The 18,372-nt window shown below is 40.0% G+C and overlaps 1 gene segment (V, D, J or C); it reads right to left on the bottom strand.

The window, feature by feature from the left end:
- Nucleotides 1-10,238: 10,238 nt before the first annotated feature.
- Nucleotides 10,239-10,726, bottom strand: LOC119907647. The segment is given in 2 exon segments: nt 10,239-10,567; nt 10,675-10,726. Coding segments are annotated over 2 exon segments (381 nt in total).
- Between the last annotated feature and the right edge of the window lie 7,646 nt (nt 10,727-18,372).

An 18,372-nucleotide genomic window follows, 5' to 3' on the forward strand; every position in this document is an offset into this window, starting at 1 on the left:
AAATGATTTCTATCTTTAATGGTTAAGTTGTATCTTGAGAGGTTGTAGCTTTAGTTCTGCCTGAAAAAGTCTACAGTGAGGGATTTTTGTAGTGCAGCTCAATGTGTTTTTCTCACTGTGGTTGACTTTTATTGATATTTTAAATTCAGCTTTTGAATGTTTGATGGAGATAAATATATTTAGTTTGTTTCAGTGATTGGGTTTTTATTTCTCCTCATTTACCAGCAACTTTACTAAACATTTCTTTACACATTACTCACACTGAAATTCAAACAGCTTGAAGTGGAGAACAGATAAACAATAGCAATGATAACTTTAGTTATGATTAAATACAACCCCGCGACCCTGTACGCAGGATAAGCGGTTGATGATGGATGGATGATTGAATACAATTCACTTTCTCCACGTAATGATTGAAATCTGGATGAAGAACATTTGATTATTGTCAATTAGTTGTTGATATATTTCAGGTCGTTCTGTATGATGATTCTCTCTGTGCTGATTTGCATGAGAGGCTTCTTAAAGGGAAGTGAAACAATGTGAGTGAGTGACTGGTGGAGCAGAAAAAACATCTGACAGAAACTCCTTAAAGGAGAAAATCAGCTCTCACACTGTAAAGGTGTCCTCTAAGCTGATTGGTGTCTCCTAGGTGATGTCCGTCCCACCCTGACGGTGCTGCCCCCCTCCAGTGAGGAGCTGCAGCAGGGGAAGGCCACGCTCATGTGCCTGGCCAACAAGGGCTTCCCCTCAGACTGGAGTCTGGCCTGGAAGGTGGACGGCAGCAGCAGCAGCAGCAGCTGGGAGGAGAGCAGGAGCCCCGGGGTGCTGGAGAAGGACGGCCGCTACAGCTGGAGCAGCACCCTGAGGCTCCCTGCAGACCAGTGGAGGAAGGTGGGCTCTGTGACCTGTGAGGCCACCCAGGGCTCCCAGGCTCTGGTCTCAGAGACACTGAGGAGAGACCAGTGTTCCCAGTCCTGACCTGACTCACTGGGACTCTGCTACTGGTTTTACTCTGCTACTGCTCTCTGAACTCTGTAACTCTCTCTGTGTCTGTGTCTCTTTCTTTCCGTAAGTCATTCTCTAATCACATGTTTCATGGTTAAAGTTTGTGTACTGGATTTAATTTGGATTATTTCAACACAATAAAGACCAGTTCATTCAAATCTGTTGTTTTCTGTTATAGTGACTGTACTCTGTTACTCTGTCATCAGATCATATTAACAATATTCAACTTTAAGTAGTGAAGCTTCATTGATGTAATAATGCTCATGCTGTTAACACTGTAAGAAAATAAAAAAAGTTATTTCAAATTAAATAATATTTCATGATAGTTTTATTTTTTACCAACAAAGATGCATTTTCCTACTGGTTTTACTCTGCTCTCTGAACTCTGTAACTCTCTCTGTGTCTGTGTCTCTTTCTTTCCTTAAGTCATTCTCTAATCACATGTTTTATGGTTAAAGTTTGTTTACTGGATTTAATTTTGATTATTTCTACACAATAAAGACCAGTTCATCAAATTAGTTGTTTTCATTTCTGTTATACTGAAAGTAACAGTTGGTAGAGGTCGTGCCCCATGAACAAGGTTGACTCCTTACTGCAACAGCCTGGGTTTGAATCTCACCTGATCATCATAGTTTCAGTATCTGCAGTGTGATTCTTCACAGAGTCAGTGAGCTGTAGCTGTCCTCAACATATCATGATGTTTCCCCCTCAGTGCTGAGAGCGTTGATCTACATATTTACATATTTACATGAAGAGGATACTAAAAAGTCTGGTAATAAACTGTGATTGGCGATTGTGATTTTTCACTGCTTGTAGTTTACACCCATCCCATTTACCAAATTAGCTGTATCCCTGCACATTATAAACATATAACTGTTGTTGTTGTTGTTGTCTTAAATTAAAACATTTAATCCGAAGAGACTGGATTATTCTTAGAGTCAGATCACCAGGATTTTATACTTTTATGTGAACATTTTAAACAGAAATAATGCTCAGTGCCCTACTCTGTACTGAAACGTTCTCTGTTATATAGTAGTTTATCATGTGTGAGCAGGGTTGGGAGGATTACTTTAAAAATGTAATCCGGTACAATTACTAATTACTTGTTTAAAAATGTAATCAGTAACGTAATCCAAGTACCAAATAATAAAAGTAATGTAATCTGATTACTTTTAGTTTCAATGCCAAATAGGCAAATGAAAATAAGAGATGTATCAATGATGTGTTTTCTGCTCAGTGTATTTTTAAAGAAACATAGAATAACAAAATTTCCTGTTCCCAAAATCCATATTTAAATGTTTTTATATGATATGCTTTGCACTATGTGACCACTATGGCAGTATCTCGCCCATCAATGACAAAAACATTGTTTTGTAGGTATTCTTGATGATATTTAAGTTTGTCATTCGGGAAAACATTTTACAATTTTGATTACTCACTCTGCACTTGTATTAATTTAGCATGAAAACAATATAAAGCTGCTGAAGCATAGTGTTTATGGGGCCGGGCCCCACTCATTACTGTACAAAAACACAGCTTTCTTATCTTATTTGAAAGAGAAATATTAGAAATATGGAGAAAATATTTTTCTAGTTTTCTCTCTGATGTCCCCCGGCTGCTCTGCCTCAACTCTGTGTCTGAGTTTCCTGATGGACAGATAGCTTTACTTGTTGTTGAAGTTTAACAAGCTAACTAGCTGCTGTTATTAGCTCAGTTAGCTGTGCAACTACTAGTAAAATAAGTTTACTCTGCCCATACTGGGAGATCGGATCACCGGGGTAGTGTTAGTGTTTACCATAGACTGTAATGTTATAAAGGTGTTTAAGTTACACGGGGTGCGGTGTCTGATTGGGAACCGTAACCGGGCGAGCGGGCAACAAAACCTCGCTCAGCAGCCTCCCAGTGAACACAGCATGAACAGGACCGAACACAGCCTCAATGACCAACAGGGAATCCAGTAACTTACTGAGATGATTTACACATTTACTGTTTGTTAAACTGTTAACTGTAGCCTATCTGCCTGTATCTGGTTGGTTACTTCAGTCGGTTAGCCGTGCTGCTAGCGGCCATATAAGCTTACTCAGCCCCGGGTTGCCAAGAGCCAAACCCAGCAAGAAAACTACATTCGTACTGTATCCCACATAAAGGAAGGAAGCTGCCCTGTGGGGCGCATGCTCAAGCGGCGACCGGCAGCAGGTTTTCTTTCGGCATTATATGTTTAAGGTTTTTAGTGAGTTTTATGTTTGATTGTTTACGATTGTCACGAACAAGTTCTTATGATCATTGTAGGCTTACTATTGATCAAAAGAAATGGAGCTTTTAATTATTGCTGCCTTGTGGACTTTGATCAACCTGACGCTTGTTTGTCAAGGGATCACACTTCATTCTTCGAGGATACAATATACCAGAGATCAACTGTTACAATGGAATAGGCAAAATTCAATCACTGGATTACAGTTGGATCTTCAGTATCCCGATTGCATTCATTGAAGGGAACATATTAAAACTGGAGATAACTCAAGTAAAGTTAAGAAAAGGAAGCGGGGGAAAAGAGGAGGAGTCAGACTGCGACTAAGGAAGCAACAGTTTACCCGGATTCCCTTGCCTTCTTTGGTTATGGGCAATGTCCAGTCTTTACGGAATAAACTTGATGAGCTACAAGGTAATGTTCGTTTTCTTCGGGAATATAGAGACAGTTGCGTCATGGCATTTACAGAGACTTGGCTGACAGAGCAAGACTTGGACAGCGATCTGTCTATTGATGGATTTGGTACTCCATGGCGTCTTGATCGGAATACAGCCGCAACAGGTAAATCTCGTGGAGGTAGCGTGTGTCTTTATGTCAATAAGCGCTACTGTAGCTCAGTGACTGTTAGAGAAAGACTCTGTACTCCTGATGTTGAACTGTTATCGGTATCGCTCCGCCCATTCTATCTCCCTTGTGAATTCCCGCAAATCTTCATTACAACTGTGTACATTCATCCTAAAGCAAATCATGGTTCGGCATCTAGCATTTTATTTGATGTGGTACAAAAACTTCAGAATATCTCACCTGAAGCGCCCAATTTTATTCTTGGAGATTTTAATCATGTGGTTTTAAAAAAGTCTTTAACAAATTTTTTTCAATATGTTACTTGTCCAACCAGGCAGAACAAGACATTGGACCTTTGTTATGGGACTGTTAAGGGAGCATATAAATCAGTACCCTTGCCTGCTCTAGGTTCTGCTGACCACAATTGTGTACTACTACTCCCTACATATAAATCTGTCCTTAAAAGAGAAAAAATTCAGACTAAAGAGGTTAAAATCTGGTCTGAAGAATCTATTGCTTGTCTTCCGGGCTGCTTTGAGTGTACCGATTGGGAGATGTTTAAAGACTCTTGTAAGGACATTGATGAACTCACTGATGTGGTCTGCTCTTATGTTACTTTTGTGAGAATATGATTATTACCACCAAAAAGATTAAGGTTTACCCAAATACTAAACCATGGATGTCTAAAGCAGTTAAGTCTTGCTTAAAGAAGAAGATGCTGTCTTACAATCAAGGAGGGACATTAGAAAGAAAGGTAGCAATAAAGGAGGTTAAAGTGGAAATTCTAAAGGCTAAACAAAGGTATAAATGTAAAATAGAGAATAAACTGGCTGAGAAGAATATTGCTTCAGCATGGTCCGGGTTGAAAACTATTGTCGGTATACAGCAAAGTGTGAATCGAGCTAATATTGTCATAGATGGTTTCAGTTCAAATAGCAAGCTTGCCAATGCTCTTGATAATTTTTATTTGAGATTTGATCAGTCTGATTTTAAAGATGAAGTTGATGAATTGAGATGTAAATTTAAAGACAATCATCACCTCATCCTGGACCAGGGAGCAGTTGAAAAATCTTTTTTTTTCACAGAAGTTAAATAGGAGTCCTGGTCCAGACAATATCTGCGGCAAACTACTGAAACACTGTGCAGGACAACTAAGTTCTATCTTCCATGATATTTTTAATATGTCTTTATATCTACAACATGTACCTAAACTGTGGAAGCAGGCTGTTATTATCCCGGTTCCTAAAAGCAATAGTCCCAAGGTTTTAAATGACCTCAGGCCAGTTGCCCTCACTTCGCTTGTAATGAAATCCTTTGAAAAGCTTGTGAAGATGGCTTGTGAGGCAAACTGAGCAAGCCCTAGATCCTATGCAGTTTGCTTATAGGGCACATAGAGGAGTTGAGGATGCTACAATTACTCTACTTAATCTCTTGCTTAAGCACTTAGAAGGGAGAAAGACGCATGCCAGACTGTTGTTCGTTGATTTTTCCTCAGCTTTTAACACTATCCAACCTCACATTTTAGCCAAAAGACTAATAGAGCATTTTAGCCTCAGCAAGAATTTGGTGGGTTGGATATTGGATTTTTTGATAAACAGAACACAGAGGGTGAGAGTAAATGGCATTTTGTCAGATTTACTGTGTACATCGACTGGCTCACCACAGGGCTGTGTTCTTTCACCCTTATTTTATATTTTGTACACTAACATGTGCCAAAGCATGTATACAAACAGAACAATACTGAATTATGCTGATGACACAGTTATTGTTAGTTTGTTAAATGATGGTGAATCTGGTCACGGTCCTATTATTGAAGAGTTTGTCTCCTGGTGTGACAAATCCTATTTGGAGTTAAATATAGAAAAAACAAAAGACATGATCATAGATTTTAGAAACAGTGCTTCTAATTATTACTCGACGGTCATCAAAGACCAGGCGGTGGATTGTGTAGAAAGCTATAAATATCTTGGGACTGTCATAGACTCTAAATTGACTTTTGAAAAAAATTGTGAGTCTGTATGTAAAAAGGGTCATCAGCGTCTGTTTTGCCTCAGAAAGTTGTCCAGATTTCATATTGATAAATCTATGATGATCCTTTTCTACCATGCTTTTGTTGAATCGGTCTTGTCGTTCTCCCTTGTATCTTATTTTGGAAATTTGTCTTTGAAGAACAAAAATTCTTTGAACCAAATTGTTAGGTGGGCTAGTAAGATCATAGGTTAATCTCAACTCAACCTTGTAGGTCTTTATTCCAATCAGTTACAGCATAAGGCGAGTTTCATTATTGGAAACTTTACATGCTGAGTTTCAGCTCCTCCCCTCTGGATGTCGGTTTGCTGCCACTAGGTGTAGAACCAAACGATATAGGAATACTTTTGTTCCCGCTGCCATAGAATTAATGAATAAAAATAGCAGTAGATGACACTCTTTGTTATGTATAGCACCTTATGTGTTTTAGCCAGGGGGGACGGGCGGGTAGGAGGGTGGGGGTTAGGGGGTGGTGGTGTAGAGGCACACTGCCATGTTCTTTTTAGAAGTTTTAGGTTTCGGATATTTTATAATGTTCTATGCTTATTGTTTGTTTTGATGTTTTTATGTATGGATTGCCGAAAGTCTCCTGTCTGCACAAAAATTTTACCCTCGGGTACTAATAAAGACACCTTGACCTTGACCTTGACCTTGATTCCCAGTGGTCAAATTGGCCTCTGTCGGTCTCGGAGGCTGTGCTCGGTTCTGGTCCAGCTGCGTGTTCACTCACTGGGAGCTGGAACCAGAATCTGCATGATGGGTCGGAGGCGTAAACACACATTCACCGCAACTGGCGACTGTAAACGCCAATCAATGTCTGCGACATGTCCCACCCTTGCTTTGGCTTTTTACCAGACTGTATATAAAAAATATATAGTGGCAAATAGCACAGCGTTTTGTTTCGTGGAAACTTTCTGCTTAAAGGAATCCCTATGAGTAATCCCTGTTGTGGGATTGCGTGGTGTGGGGACAGAGAGGACCCAAATGCAATGTTCGGAGGGAAGGAGGTTTATTGAGGGAGAAAGGGGTAGAGGGACTGGAGTGGAGGAAGAGATGGATGTCGGGAAAGCATATCATGGTGTTTCCCCCTCAGTGCTGAGAGCATTGATCTCATATTTACATATTTACATGTAGAGGATAATGAAAACTCTGGTGGTAAAAAGATCCATTGCTGTTTTGGTTTGTCTACCTAGTTTGGGAAAAGTTTTTTTTTCACAATGATTAGTGACATTAATATTCATCTTTAGGTGTCTTTAATGTTGAGATTTCATCATGTAAAGCAGTGTTGGGTGTTCATGATCATGCAATGTAATTGAAAGCTCAACAACAGTTCGTGGATGGATGTGCAATGATTATTTAACTGTAGTGTACTGCAACAATTTTAATTTAAACATCTAATTTGACTTGGAATATAGAAAAGGGAGTCTTCATCATTACCTCTTCTTGCATGGAGTCATATATAGTGTTGGAATCCCGGGCAGGAAACCTATCGCGAGAAATGCATAATGCTGTACTGCAAGAGTAAATATCAGACTGGCTTTTTTTTGTTGGCGTGGGCTAAGGGAGCTAAAGCTCTCGCTGTAATTGATGTTACTTTGTTTGCTCTGTCCTATGTTGTCGCTGTTGCTTGATGTTCGGCTGTGTTAGCAAAGCTGTTGACATTAATCATGTAATGTAATCAGAGCAAATACATGAACAGGTGTCCGTATACAACAGTGTCATGTAAGTGAATAGTACTCCTAAAACTGGGAGCCAATTTTGATTATAAAGTTTTCTGATGCTGATCTGTGTCTTCATATTTTGTTTTATTTGGAAAAAGTTGAAGTTGCTGTGCGCGTGCCGTTTACTCACGGAGGGCTGTCTCATCAGACAGGTACTACGTTATGATATTAAGAATGTTTCTTAGACCGAAATCTTCCCCCCAATAGTAATCAGCATGCAGTGTGTAGCTATCCACTTTTTAATTTGATGGCTCGTCGTCCTTTTGTTTATCTACTTCTCCCACACGCTGCATCCAGTCTGCTGAAGTCTCCCTCCACTGCTTATTTGTGTGGGTGATTTGCAGGCTGATCAACATCCCGCCCCTCCTGTGACCCATGGTTTGACTGTACGTCTACGTTCAGAGCCAGTGAGAGACGGACTTTTTAAAAACTGCTTTACATGCGATAAAATAATTGTCAGCGATAATTGATTAATGCGTTAACGCTGTTTGTGAGTCCTCAGTGAAGTGTATCAGGGATTATAATGTGATATAAATGTATAGAGAAGAGACGTGCTGGAAAATGTAATTTGACTAAATATATTTTTTGATGATCAAGAGTTTCTTGATCATTAAAAAATTATCTTATTCTATTATTATGCATCACAAAAACAAAGCTAATTCATGTGTGTGTGTGTCCTCAGTGAAGTGTATCAGTCTCTGCAGTAGCTTCCAGCTGCAGCAGTCAGTTCAGTTTCTGTTCAGTCTGACTGAGGGAGGTTTTTGTACGACGCTTTTTCACTGTGTGAACACATACTGACTGTTGATAACATGAAAACTCTGACAGTAGTAAACTGCTGTATCTTCAGTCTGGACTCCACTGATGGTCAGAGTGAAGTCAGAGTTTGATCCACTGCCTGTAAAACGATCTGGAATCCCTGATAGTAGCTGATTAGCAAGTTTAACAAGCAGTTTAGGAGTTTCTCCATCTCTCTGTTGGTACCAGGCTAAATAGTGGTATGGGCTGCTATAATAAACATTCTGACTGGTCGTACATCTGATGGAGACGGAGGCTCCCAGAGCAGAGCTCACTGGACTCTGAGGATACAGAGACAAAAACATAAAGCAGCGTCATGGTTTTGTGGGCTTCATTTCAGAGGGACGGATGTTCATAGAGGAGAGGAGTTTGATTCTCTGGACTTTACCTGTGAAGCAGCAGCAGAGGAGAGTCCAGATGAGGACGCAGATCAAAGTCATGTTTTTGATGAGGAGGATTTCTGTGGCTTCTGTTGTCATGAAGGACAGCTGTCAGTCATCCAGTGTTCAACTCTCAGGACTATAAACTCTCCCAGAGCACTGGAGCATGGTGCTGCTGATGCAAAGTGGCTCTCTGGTGTTTCCCCCTCAGTGCTGAGAGCATTGTCCTCAATATTTACATATTTATATGAAGTGGATACTAAAAAGTCTGGTAGTAAACTATTTCAGTGATTTTGTTTTGTCATTCCAATGTGGAAAATGAGTTTAATATGGTCTGTTGACAATGAATAGTGACTTTATTTTAATGCATATTGACGACGGATGTGGTTGTTTATAATATCGAGATTTTCTCAAATAAAGAAATGATGAGTCATGAGGGGAGGCTGAAGCTGGTATATCAGGTAGCTCGCTAAAGAAACTACTCGGAATTTTGGACATGACGGCAGAGCCAGAAAACAGCTATTATGGAATATTTTAACTTTGAAGCCAACATGGACATGAAGCCCTAAAAAAAATACAGTTTGCAGTTAAAGTTATAAACATCTAATAATATGAAGTAGGTCACTTGTGTCTTTTTGTCTTGATTCCATTTGATAATGAGCTTTTCTTTACATAAATTTAGCTTAAAATAATATTTTCATCGTGAAGCTTATGCTGATCTTTGCCTTCATATTTTTGTTTTGATTTCTGTAATCCAGTATGAAGCTGAGGTCAAAGGTCATGACCAAACATTTTTGTAATTGACTGTCCCAGATTGGATCTTAATGATTATTTGGAAAATAGATACGAACATGGGATTTTTATTAGGATATGAATAGATGGTGAAAAGCTGTGATGGAAAGATTCATTTGATTTGCACTAGATAAGTTTTTGTCATTGAACTTGTTTTTTAGGTTAATTGATGGTTAAAGCTGCAATGTTCCATCTATTTGATGAAACAGTGTGTGTGTGTATGTGTGTGTGTCCTCAGTGAACTGTATTTGTATTTAAAGTCCAGATTAAATGTTTATGCTTTACAATCAGATTTCACCATAAGATAAATACAGTGAATGATCTACACTTTGTCACTCCCCTTAGCATTTCTGTGAGTCTCACTGGACTGCCACAAAGCTTTTCTAACATGTGATCAAAGTTTAGGAAACAAAACTATTGGTTAGGTAAAAAAAAAATCAGTAACGTAGCTACGTAACACTTGTGTAATTTGATTTCCAGCAAGATAATTATTTGACACAGAACTTGTTCTGAAACTGATACTGTGATATTTTTAATCCACTTGATAAAATTGTGCATTTGCTGTGTGTGTGTGTGTGTGTGTGTGTGTGTGTGTGTGTGTGTGTCCTCAGTGAAGTGTATCAGTCTCTGCAGTAGCTTCCAGCTGCAGCAGTCAGTTCAGTATCTGTTCAGTCTGACTGAGGGAGGTTTTTGTACGACGCTTTTTCACTGTGTGAACAACCACTGACTGTTGATAATATGGAGACTCTGACAGTAGTAAACTGCTGCATCTTCAGTCTGGACTCCACTGATGGTCAGAGTGAAGTCAGAGTTTGATCCACTGCCTGTAAAACGATCTGGAATCCCTGATGCTCGAGTGCTAGCAAGGTAAATGAGGACTTTAGGAGTTTCTCCTTCTCTCTGTTGGTACCAGGCTAAAAAGTGGTAGCTATTATAATGAACATTCTGACTGATCGTACATTTGATGGAGACGGAGCCTCCCAGAGTAGAGCTCACTGCTCCAGGCTGAGTCACTGTGACCTGGCCTCTGGACTCTGAGGATACAGAGACAAAAACATAAAGCAGCGTCATGGTTTTGTGGGCTTCATTTCAGAGGGACGGATGTTCATAGAGGAGAGGAGTTTGATTCTCTGGACTTTACCTGTGAAGCAGCAGCAGAGGAGAGTCCAGATGAGGACGCAGATCAAAGTCATGTTTTTGATGAGGAGGATTTCTGTGGCTTCTGTTGTCATGAAGGACAGCTGTCAGTCATCCAGTGTTCAACTCTCAGGACTATAAACTCTCCCAGAGCACTGGAGCATGGTGCTGCTGATGCAAAGTGGCTCTCTATGGAAATGCTCTGACTGACTCCAGCAGGGACTTGGAGTACTCTGATGATGCTTTTTATCAATGGATCAATCACTGAGATCAGAGTACTGATTGGAACTATTAATTCTCTTTTTTTCTATGGATTTGGCCACAGATAAAAGTTATTTCAGAATGTCCTCTGTTGTATAAATTTCACTAAATTCATTAACAACGGAATTAACATCAGTGTTGCACTGAAATTTCAACACTAGGATTTTTGTTTATTTCGTTAAGGTGTCATTTTTTCATTAATATGTATCTCTGATCATTTCTGTATTGTCATTTTACATGATGTAATTTAAAGTTTATTTCCTAAACATTTCTGTTTTGCTTCATTTTACTATGAGTCAGAATATTTGTAGACATTTAACAATTCAGTAAGGGTGAAATTTATACTTTTTAAATGGCGTAGGTTTTGACTGTTTGACTTTTTATTTCATAACTGTCAATGTTTAGTTGAATTTGTTTGTGTCAAAGTCAGAGAGCCGTGTCTCTCTACAGTGAGAGGTTTTTGTACGGCGGCTCAATGAGTTTGTATCACTGTGGAGGACTTTTGGTGGAGGAACCAGACTGGAGGTTAACTGTAAGTACATTTGAGTCCTTTAATTATGCTAATTCAGTATTTATTCTGTTTAACTTTATAACACTAGGAATTATTGCAATATTTTAGCTGATTATTGGATTATAATAGTAGTGAATTCTTGAATGTGTCCCATCCTGTCCAGACTGAAATCTTCTTCAGTGAAAAGTAACATGCAATAATGGGATGAGGTTGCATTTTTAGGGAGAGAAAGTAGAGGAGAGAGGAGCTCAGTGCATCATGGGAAATCCCCCGGCAGTCTAGGCCTATAGCAGCATAACTAAGGGATGGTTCAGGAGTCACCTGAGCCAGCCCTAACTATAAGCTTTATCAAAGAGGAAAGTCTTATGCCTACTCTTAAATGTGGAGATCCGAGGTGTCTCTCTCCCTCTCTCTCTCTCTCTCTCGCTCTCTCTCCTTCACCCCAACCGGTCGAGGCAGATGGCCGCCCACACTGAGCCATGGTTCTGCTCGAGGTTTCTGCCTCTGTCGCCTAGTGCTTGCTCTTGTTGGGAACTGTTGGGCTTCTGTAAATAGCATCATAGAGTACAGTCTAGACCTGCTCTTTTATGAAAAGCGCTGTGAGATAACTGTTGTTGTGATTTGGCGCTATATAAATAAAACTGAATTGAATAGATATATGTGTAGTTTGCTCATTGAACATGAATACATCAGAGGAACAAATTGTCATTTTTAACTTTTTATCTTTAGTACTGAAACCTGTCTGTTGTCATGGTTCAGCAGTGAAGCCTGTCTGTTACCATGGTTACTGAGCTCGGAGAGGGAAGAGAAACTTATTTTTGACACGTCTCAACATCTGGCAATCTTCAACTACTGTTATTGATCAGTAAAGCACAGACAAAAACAATCATCCAAATTCAGTTTCTCAAAAAGGTCTCTCTCTCTCTCTCTCTCTCTCTCTCTCTCTCTCTCTCTCTCTCTCTCCCCCCATCTTTTTGCAGTGGGCCGAGTCGTCCCCACCCTGACGGTGCTGCCCCCCTCCAGTGAGGAGCTGCAGCAGGGGAAGGCCACGCTCATGTGCCTGGCCAACAAGGGCTTCCCCTCAGACTGGAGTCTGGCCTGGAAGGTGGACGGCAGCAGCAGCAGCAGCAGCTGGGAGGAGAGCAGGAGCCCCGGGGTGCTGGAGAAGGACGGCCGCTACAGCTGGAGCAGCACCCTGAGGCTCCCTGCAGACCAGTGGAGGAAGGTGGGCTCTGTGACCTGTGAGGCCACCCAGGGCTCCCAGACTCTGGTCTCAGAGACACTGAGGAGAGACCAGTGTTCCCAGTCCTGACCTGACTCACTGGGACTTTGCTACTGGTTTTACTCTGCTACTGCTCTCAGTCTGCTCTCTGTAACTCTGTCTCTCTTTTTTCTGTCATCAGATCTTATTAACATTATTGAAATTTTATTGGTGAAGCTTGATTGATGTAATGATGCTCATGCTGTTACCACTGTCAGAAAATAAAAAAGTTATTTCAAATTAAGAAATATTTCATGAATTCTTTTATACCAACAAATATGTGTATTCCTTGATGTTATAAGTGCAGTATTATATCTGATGTCAGAAGAAGACTTATTCATCACTGGTAATGGTTTTATTAATACATTCTGGGATTGCATCATTTATTTTCACTTAGCCAGAAACTCCTTGAGTCTCACTTTACAGTGTCTCTGTTTAGCAGAACTATCTTAATGCAGGTAAAAACAAGGTGTGAATGAAAAGTGAAAGAAGGTGTTTTCATGAAGTCATTTAAAATGTGGTTTATAAATATCTACATAACTCAGTTTAAAGGATTAAAAACAAAATATAGTATTGTCGGCATGAGATGGTTCTTATGTCAGATTCTTACACCAAATATTTAATTTCAGTGTTGAATATTTGTTTATTTTAATGTTTTTAATTGTGCTGGTCACTAGTTTTCAGGAATCAACATTTTCTAATATGTCATTATATCTTAAATTTTATTATTTGCAGAAAAAATACTGTTTCATCAGTTAAAAAGAAATGTGGCTTTGTTTATTTATATTTTAAGTATCCTAAAATGGCTTCACCATATAATAGAAAATCCCCCAGGTGTCTTCACCCTGAGGTAAATGAGGTTTCCTATTTAGTCAGTGTTTTTTTTTTATTTGCATGAAGACAAAATACTCAATCCTATCAATACATCTACAAAAGTTTCAACAAAAATAATTTTAGGCTTTAAAATAAGGAGATTCATCAGCAAAAAAAAACTAAAAAACCCCACAGAATTTATGAAAGTGATTTCACATTTTACAAAATCCAGCAATATTTCACCATCTGCATTACTGTCTTGAGGCAGGACACATATGCAAACACACAGAGTCAGTGAGCTGTAGCTGTCCTCAACATATCATGGTGTTTCCCCCTCAGTGCTGAGAGCGTTGATATACATATTTACATATTTACATGTAGAGGATCCTGAAAACTTCTCATTTTCAGTATCCTCTACATATAATATGGTGTTTTAGACCATGATTAGTGACATTAATATCAATGTAGGTTTGATATCTTTAGGTGTCTGTAATATGGAAGTTTCTTCAAGTAAAGTAGTGTTGGGTGTTTGAGGGGATTCTGAGGCCGACGATCTCAGAGAGCTTCCTCGAGAAACTCCAACTAGAAAACATGGAAGTCATCATCAGTTACATTACTTTTTTTTATGAAATAATCTTCCTCAGCAGATGGAGTTCACCCAGCTGTCATGAAAAATTTTAACTCTGAAGCCAATGTGGACATGAAGTCCTAAAAATACTCAGAGAAATAGGAATTTGAAAATCTACATTTCCATGAAAACTGAGTGACTCCATCTGCTGAGATCATATGATGTGATAGAAAGCTCCATAACAGTTAGTGGATGGATGTTGAGTTTGTTTTGCCATTTCCAAGGTAAAGAATAAACATTTAGTCACAGTGTATTTGTGGAGTTTTGATTTGCATGTTAGAGAAAATGTTTATTTGATATTGTTTATATAGTAAATGCAGATACAGTTATATCAAGGAGGTTACTTATTTCTTTTGAATTTTTATGATATAAGTTGATTTTTAGCTTTTCTATAGATGAGATGCATTTATATATTTAAAATACTATTTTGTGCTTTCAGGGATGTACTGGTTTTGTTTGGACAGGCTCTGATCCTGAATGTTTCTGATACCGATCTGTGTCTTCATATTTTCAGTTAAATGTACATAGTTGAAATTGCTTTAATCCAGTATGTGTTACGATTTGTGGCAGAAACAGGTTGGAGAACCCAAAATGCAGACACTGGAACAGGCAGGTTCAGATCTTGAGATTTATTCAACAAACAAAAGAGAGCACACTTACAGGCTGAGGCCAGAGAGTCCAGAAAATCAAAAATGATTAAATCCAAATGAGCAAACAAAACAGACATCCAAAACAGCTAATCCATAACTCCGTGAGACAGCCAGTAAACAAGCAGGGAACAAGCAGGACTAAATACCACACGAGACAGAGCAACTCCAAGCCACGACAGACAGGGCGTAACACAAACAATGACCAGACAAGGGCAGAACAGAAGGGATAATGACAAGGGCAGGAGCAACACAGGTGAAAGACCTGAGGCTAACGAGACACAGTGAGACACCAGGGAAAACAGAGAGACACCAATAAAGCCATAAGGAAACTAATAACCAGGAATATAAATAACTGATCCAGAACATAAGCAGACAGATCATAAATATACCAATAAACTACAACTAACAGGGAAAACAGACTTAACTAAGATTAAACAGAACATAGCACAAACATGGACAAAATAATTCAGAAGTACATGAGGGAAACAGAGGCAAACAGAAGGACACATGAAACAATGGCAAAACTCAGAAACCCACAGGGAAAAAATACAACTCATAGCAGTATGAGGCTGAGGTCAAAGGTCATGAACAAGACTTTTCTTATCTGCTTTTTCAGGCTGGCTACTTATTTGGCAAATAAGAAAAGACAGTGGAATTATAAAAAGATCTGAAAGGATTTTCCTGTGTTTGAGCAGCACATCATGGAGTGGGTGGGAGATATTGTCCAAGATGACATAGCTGGGGGGGCACAGGCTTTGAGCACCCCTAACAGCATTGAGATTATCCGTACGTGAGAGTGTTGTGTGAAGAGAGCCAGGCAGAGCGGGCGATTGAAATTCTGCTGACTGGTGGAGAGTTGCTAAACTTGGGGGAGAAGAGCAGGGAGCAGCGGCAATCGCAAAGTTGTTATATTTTTTTGTTTCTTTATTAAGTTAATTTAGAAAAAATGTTTAACCTACAATCTGAACAAATGACTCATAATAAAAAGGTTGTCTGAAAAGGAACCGCAGCTGAAAAAATTAAACATATAAGTTGTCTTTTATATCACTGCTGACAAATTTGCATTGTATTGTTGGCCAGATAAAATCACAGACAAAAGAAAAAGACAAGTAGTCTAAGTACACTACGTGACGCTCACCTGTTTCTGTGCCTGTCTGCTAAACTCGGTCAGCGGAGAGAGACGAGGGAGAAGAGAAACTCGGGTGTCTGTCAAGCAGCCGTGTGCTGAAAGTCAATTTCAAGTGTCGTGAACCTGTGTTTGAGCAGCACATCATGGAGTGGGTGGGAGATATTGTCCAAGATGACATAGCTGGGGGGGCACAGGCTTTGAGCACCCCTAACAGCATTGAGATTATCCGTACGTGAGAGTGTTGTGTGAAGAGAGCCAGGCAGAGCGGGCGATTGAAATTCTGCTGACTGGTGGAGAGTTGCTAAACTTGGGGGAGAAGAGCAGGGAGCAGCGGCAATCGCAAAGTTGTTATATTTTTTTGTTTCTTTATTAAGTTAATTTAGAAAAAATGTTTAACCTACAATCTGAACAAATGACTCATAATAAAAAGGTTGTCTGAAAAGGAACCGCAGCTGAAAAAATTAAACATATAAGTTGTCTTTTATATCACTGCTGACAAATTTGCATTGTATTGTTGGCCAGATAAAATCACAGACAAAAGAAAAAGACAAGTAGTCTAAGTACACTACGTGACGCTCACCTGTTTCTGTGCCTGTCTGCTAAACTCGGTCAGCGGAGAGAGACGAGGGAGAAGAGAAACTCGGGTGCCTGTCAAGCAGCCGTGTGCTGAAAGTCAATTTCAAGTGTCGTGAACCAGCCAATCACAGCCTGGATGGGGCGGGACATTTAAAAGTATTAACAGATAGGTGTCATTTACACTGGGGACGCTGGGGACAGGTCAGAATCAGAATGTCTCCATCACTTTTTGAAAGCTTTTGTTAAAAAATATTCTGAACAATAGCAACAATAAATAACAAATGAAACAGTGGAAAATAAGAAAACTTACAATGCAATTGAAAGAAGAAACAAATGTGCATTGTCCAAAAGCTGATTACTGCATTAGATTCCATTATATTTTTGTATTTTGAAAAGCTGCTAACAGTAAGGCAAAGCACATGTGTGGTCAGATACTGTAAGTTGATGTCAAAATGAGCTTTTAAATCATAGACATAAAATTCAAATCTCCTTTATGTATTAGACCTAGCGGTTCCCAAACCTCCCAAACGCGCAATGCATCCCCTTATACATCTTGACCAGGTTGCTGCACCCCCAAACCCTCTCTCACTCCATGTTTGCTGATATATATATAAAATTTTTTTTTTTTTAAACTCTCACCTCTTGCGGGGTGACATGTCGCTTGGGATTGCCACATCTATCACTAATGCCTTCTTCTGCTGTTTGGTTAGCCAAACAGCAGAAGAAGAATGTCTGGTTGGTTAGCCATCACCAGTTTGTCAGTCTGGATCTTGAAGTCCCACAGGATCTTAGCTCGGTCATTCTCAACTACCTTAGGAGGTGTTTTGACCTCGGGACTTCCAGCCCATACTCATGGCAGATGTTCCTGTACACTATGACAGCTACCTGGTTATGGCGTTCCATGTACGCTCTTCCTGCCTGCATCTTACACCCTGCTGTTATTTACTTTACTGTCTCAGGGGCATCCTTGCACAGTCTGCACCTGGGGTCCTGCCTGGTGTGGTAGATCCCAGCCTCTATTGATCTTGTACTGAGTGCCTGTTTTTGTGCTGCCATGATTAATGCTTCTTTGCTGTCCTTTAGTCCAGCCTTTTCCAGCCACTGCTGGGATTTCTTGATATCAGTTACTTCTTCTATTTGTCTGTGGTACATGCCATGCAGCGGCTTGTCCCTCCATGAAGGTTCTTCATCTTCCTTGTCCTCACCCTCAGGTTTCTGCTGCCTGAGGTACTCACTAAGCCCTTCATCTTTGGGGGCCATCTTCTTGATGTACTCCTGGATGTTTGTTGTTTCATCCTGGACAGTGGTCTTGACACTCACTAGCCATTGGCCTCCCTCGCTACGCTTGGTGTACAGTCTCAGGGTGCTGGATTTGGGGTGAAACCCTCCATAAATTTTGACAAGCTTTCTTGTCTTGATGTCAGTAGCCTCTATCTCCTGCTTTGGCTAGTTTATTATACCAATGGGGTATCTGATGACAGGCAGGGCGTGTGTATTGATGGCTCGGATCTTGTTTTTCCCATTCAACTGACTTTTCAGGACCTGCCTTACTCTCTGTAGGTATTTGGCTGTGGTGCTTTGCTGCCTCCTTATGGTTTCCGTTTGCCTGTGGCACCCCAAGGTATTTGTAGCTGTCCTGAACGTCTGCAATGTAGCCTTCTGGTAGTTCACCCCATCAGTTCTGATCATCTTCCCTCTTGTTGATACCATGCGACCACACTTGTCCAGTCCAAACGACATTCCAATGTCGTTGCTGTAGATCCTGGTAGTGTGGATCAGTGAGTCGATGTCTCGCTCATTCCAGACAGCTTGAGTCATCAATGTAGAGGAGGTGACTGATGGTTGTTCCACTTCGGAACCGGTCTTTGTGATG

This window comes from Micropterus salmoides, unplaced genomic scaffold (assembly GCF_014851395.1).
Source record: "Micropterus salmoides isolate LMB-PRFRI ecotype aquatic unplaced genomic scaffold, ASM1485139v1 Ms_hic_scaffold_17, whole genome shotgun sequence".
In the NCBI taxonomy this organism is placed as follows: Eukaryota; Metazoa; Chordata; class Actinopteri; order Centrarchiformes; family Centrarchidae; genus Micropterus; species Micropterus salmoides.